Genomic DNA, 5,526 nt, shown 5'->3' on the forward strand with positions numbered 1-5,526 from the left:
TTTCATGTGTAGTTATTTTTGCATTTGGAAAAGTTTACTTTGACTCACATAACTAGAGACGCAAGTACTCAGTATTTAACGTATTTTTCTTTCTTTAGTTATTGCATTTTTCAAATGTACATCACAGAGTTAATCCCTTTGGATATGGGAGATTGTCGGAGAGACGAGTGGTGTTTGTGTTTTAGCTAGGATAAAACTGTTTTTTGTACAAGGTCGGAAGGTCCAATGAATATGCGTCACTTGTCTTCCTATAATGTAGTATGACAATTCTCTTTCTACTTGTAGCAAGTTCTACCTTCAATGCTTCGCAAATCTTACTCATCATATCAAATGCACCAGTGACCAGCCACCACCTACCAACAACTACCTCTATCATGGCCCACTAACTGAAAAATATTGTACTATATATTAGCCAAACAGTCGAAAGATTAAAACAGGTACATAGTAGTGTAGAATTACGTTACATAGGATTATCAATGTAATTTTAACTTTTTCTTAGACCCTGTTTAATAGGATAAAAATCATAATTCTAATAGATTTTGATAAAAGTTGATGAAATAAATGGTTGAAAATTTGTGAATTTCACGAAATATATGATTAAAATTAATTGTAGATTTTGACTTAAATTAAAATTTAGCTCATATTCCATGGCCATTATTTATCAAAAGCAACGTCTTGAATTGTGAATTTTTTGAGAATGTATAGTTAAAAAATAAGAAAATGTTTTGAATTTACTTGCAGAATGTTTTAATATGTGTATGCGTGGTTGAAAATGAATGGATAGAAAAAAGAGTTTTAATTTAAATACTATCAAACGGAGCCTAGATTCAAATATTCACTATCGTGTCATTATTTGTATTGGTTGTCTAGTTGAATGCATGCTATCGAAGGTAAAAGAAACCAAACGTAAAATGCTTAAAACCCAAGTATTCAAGTACATATATAGTCCAAATACAAATTTTTATTGCGACAAATATATATTTTATTGACATCTCCCACAAAATAAACACGTGTCAAATATGCTACAAGGGACTTAAAACGAGAATTCCTATTGATGCAGCAACTACTTTGATCAATCCTGATAATCCGAATGACGAGCTGCTGGAGTTTGGAACCGAATTTCTTGATTGTGTATCAGGTGTACCTGAAACCAAGAATCGCGTCAGTCGAAGAACGAGAGACATGTAACAAAATTTGTCAGTTATTCAATTCAATGTATCAAACATCAAGAAATGGTCAAGGGCTTACGGGTACCCGAGAATTGAGTCAGTCAAAAAAGAGAGACGTGTAACGAAATTTGTCAGCTATTCAATTCCGTGCATCAAACATCAAGTATTGGTCAAGGGCTTACCGGTAATGCAGCCGAGGGGGTTGATACGTTTACCGCATCTGCCAGGCAGCGTTTGAGCCTCCGTAACATTGATCCCAGCACGTTCGGCTTGGTTGGCGCCCTTAATGGTAATCAAACTGCACAAGCATTCCGGCATCGATTTGATCACATTTCTCAGCGGATTGCAGCAACTATCGGGCGGATTCTGATTGCTGTTTAGGAAATTCAAGCAAGGCTGAAGCTGGTTCAGGCACTCTTGCTGTTGAACTTGGCCCTGATTTTGGCTGACTAAACAGGAAAATATTAGCATCGCCATTGAAATACCACACACTGTCACGAATTTCATTTTCTTCAGCTTTATTACTACCAAAATATTTGCTCTATGACTTAACTATTGATGGACTACGCTACAAGTGTTCATGTATATATATGGTGTTCATTTATTTATTTATTATTATTATTATTTTTAGCAAGTTTGAATTGATAGGTGAGAGTTGGTGATCAAACAGGAGGAATTCTAGATGGATAAAATAAGTTGAACTACTTATTTTTCAATTATAATTAAGGAACAAATATATTTTAAGGGCATGTCGGTGTTTATCAATTAAAATGACTTTGACATGTATCAAATAAAAAATCTAAACTCTTTTTTCTCCCTCAATTCTATTCAGTATTGTATAAACTACTTTACCGAACATGTCGTGTACTTTACCTAAATATAGAAAAAGGATAGGATAATATTTGTAAGTTGTATTTTTACCTACAAAACATTTAATTATTATTTAGAAGTAAAAATTGCAGCTCTTGTCTCTAACTTATTGACTAAGTTGCAACTTTTTCTTATCTTAATGCTATCACCGTTGATCCCCAAGAATGGATTCGACTGATAAAAGATCAATTTGTATTTCATTCTTGCAGATTTCTATCTTTATTCTTAATTTCTGATTGAAAGCAACTCGTCCCATTTTGACAGTGGCATACAAATATCATTAAAAGAGCGAGTAGATCTAACACTGACCTACGATGAAGAACAATGTCTCTTTGTTGAATTAAATAACTATTCTTCATTCATCACTTTCTTTTATAAATCAATTACAATAATGCAAAACTAGATCTACATCATAAGAGACTTCAATTTTAAGCTTTTAAAGTAAATTTGATGCATTAAAGAACAGCCCAAGCCTCAATATTGGTGTATCAAATGTGTCATTTGACCAAAACATAAAAATGGGGAAACTTGTGCAGCTAGCACTAAATAGGGAACAAATGATGATGAGTGTTACTCTTTTGTAGGACTTTTAGCCTTGTTGAGTTTATTTTTTTAGAATAGATTTTGTAAAAAAAAAAAAAAGATTTTTTGGATAAAATATTTAAAATGTAGACAAAAAAAAATAAAAAAATCTTTGATTTATGTACAAAATTATTTTATTTAAAATAATGTAAGGTTGAAAATGAGTTCTAAAATGGAGCTCAAACAGTGATTTAGTTTTTGAAAAATTGCATTGGGAATTAGGTGAGATGGCCTCTTTACAAAGTTAGTTTGTTAAAATGGCCTTTTTAAAGTAAAATTTATTAACTACCCAAAATACCCTCCAAGCAAAATAGGAGACAAAGGAAATTTGCTAGTTCTTCCCCAATTAAAAACCCACGCCTTTTTTCTTTCTCCTCCTCTGATCTTCACATGGGTTCTTGGGTCTCTTATTCCACTCCATTTTTTCTCCACTACTGTCAAGGTTGCCAATGTTCTTTATATTTTGAGAAGCAATAATCAAAATGGATTTCCAGTGAATTAGAGTTTCTATTGCTCTAGTTTATTGGTTGAATATTGGAGCTTTAACTAATACTTCTTCTTCCTTTCCATTTAGGTCATTAATCACACGAAGACGATAAACATTATTATTGGTCTCATACTGCGAAGGTCAGATATCACACGTTGTCAAGTTTCTAATCTTTTCATCATTTCGATAAGGCAAAAGGAATCAAATGATATTGATATAAAGAGATTTGTAATTCGATCAAAATTGGTTTACGTATGGTACTTGTTCCTCTGCTGCAGCTATTTTTTAGTGCTTTTATAGTCAAATGTCGATTTTCAACATAATCCACTTTCCTGTGATTCAAGAAGTAGAACTCTGCCAATCGGGTAAGTAGAGGGTTAATTTCTTCCACTCTATTAATTTATTTACTGAAAGAAAGGGTGACTAGTAGTAAATGGGTCCTCCAAATTGCAGGCGAAATCTCACAGAATTTAATATTGGTTGTAGTAAAAGGAATATCTATACATGATCTTCACCTAACTTCAGATGATGATCTGGAAATCAATCTTGCTCCATTTTTGAACGCCCCCCCTCCATATTTTGTCCCTAAAGACATGTCAATAAGAAGGTAATAATTATCATCAGTTACTCTGAATGTCTCCGCTTTGTATTTTAATTTGCTAGACATGTAATGAGGTTCAAATTATTTCTGAGAACATTGCACGCTTTTCTGATGATCCAGGTATATAATTTGTTCTGTCAACTAGTATGAAGATATTCTTGTTCTTCCACGTGCATTTCGTGTTATTGGTATGATCACTAGAAAGGATATGTTAATAGAGGTATTTCGAATGTTCAATTCTCATCGATTTATTCAAGTTTTGTGCTTGTTGTGATTATTAAAACATATTGTTTCTTTGCAGAATAATGAAGATACAATTGCTGTAGAACTTGAATCCACTAGTGTGTGGTCTCTAATGCTACTTTACTCATGTTGTGAGTTGACTTTACAACATCTTGGGAATGACTAGTCCATTAGATGAGGATTATGCATTGTGCACTAGGATTGTTAAGATTAAACAAGAACTTGTATTTATTTTTTAATGGAGTGTCGATATCAGCTAATTCTACATTTTGGTTTAATTCTAGTTAGAGTATCATCAACTTCCAGATGCCTTTGTTCTTGGTTTCTGCTTCCTGGTTGCAAATACTAATGTCAAAACAAGGGGTGTTTATTGCACCTAAAATCGAGCACGCATGATTTATATATTTTATTATATTTCTTCTTGATATCTAAAATTGACTTCTCAATGGCATCTCGCCTTTATCTAGTTTTGAAAATGGCACCCTGTTGTTTATGTAATTTTGAAATTGTCACCTAGAGGTAAATAGCTTTGTTTGTGATTTCAAATTTAATTCACGTCTGCTTTTATTGTATGAATATGATTTACTCCTATTTGAGGCTGCAAATGATTATGCTTTTTCAAGAAACATAGACGTGTTCCAATAAAGAAATTAGGTGATGAAATTGTGGCAAATTGTAAAAAGAAAATTATTATTTTTTCCCAAATAATGAAATACCACAATTGTCTTCTGATTATGTTCCACTTATTGTTTGAGAGGTTTTTGGTTTTGACTAAAAAAAAACTTTTTTCCAACAAGCTATGATTCTTTTAGATTCTAATTCTTGTGGAGCTGATAATTGAAAGCAAAGATGGCAATAAATGCTTCGAACATCATAGATAAAATGTACAAGTCAAATGATTGCACATGCTATGTTTTATATATCATACTTGTTACATTTTCCTTTGTAGTCAAACTTAGTCTAATTTTCAATCGAATATATAATGTGACTTACTATAGTTTGAACTTTGTGTGGACTGTGACGTCTAAATCTAGTTAAAAATTTCATTCTTACACTTTCATGTGGATATGAGCGAGAATGAAGCAAAATGAACATGAAATTAGTAAAAATGATACACATACGTTTAAAATGACTACATACCGTTTTGAGTTACATGTTTTCGATTTCACTTTGAAATTAGTAAAAGCAATGTCTGAAACATCCTTAATATGTTGTACATGTTGAATGATTGTCTGTGCTATTTATTTATACCCTAAACCTGAAACAACACCTATATCTTCATTTTTTTTAACATTTTCACCCTTAATTATACCTTTTAATTGTGCAAATCATCCTTTCTATCAATTTCCATCCAATTTTTCAATAAAAGCTGCGAAATGACGAATACACTCTTCTATTTAAATAAAAAATGAAAATTAAAGCAGGTTATTTTTTTTTTAAATTTCTAATTTTTTAATAATTAATTTTGGACTTGTTTGCACTTTTTTTTATAAAAAATAAATTTTTATTTTTAATAATTTATTTGGGACTTGTTTGCACTTCTTCTTCTTCTTTTTTTTTTTTTTTTTTTTTAT

General features: G+C 31.6%; 1 protein-coding gene across 1 annotated transcript; it reads right to left on the reverse strand.

Annotated features, from left to right (window-relative positions):
• Window positions 1–912: 912 nt before the first annotated feature.
• LOC111384511 (lipid transfer-like protein VAS) lies at window positions 913–1,713 on the reverse strand. Its single transcript, XM_023008793.1, has 2 exons — window positions 1,352–1,713; window positions 913–1,144 (listed from the first exon to the last, which is right to left on the reverse strand). The coding sequence occupies exons 1-2, from the start codon at window positions 1,674–1,676 to the stop codon at window positions 1,023–1,025; spliced, it is 447 nt and encodes a 148-aa protein (XP_022864561.1). The 5' UTR covers window positions 1,677–1,713; the 3' UTR covers window positions 913–1,022.
• Between the last annotated feature and the right edge of the window lie 3,813 nt (window positions 1,714–5,526).

Source organism: Olea europaea, unplaced genomic scaffold (genome assembly GCF_002742605.1).
Source record: "Olea europaea var. sylvestris unplaced genomic scaffold, O_europaea_v1 scaffold293, whole genome shotgun sequence".
Taxonomy (NCBI): Eukaryota; Viridiplantae; Streptophyta; class Magnoliopsida; order Lamiales; family Oleaceae; genus Olea; species Olea europaea.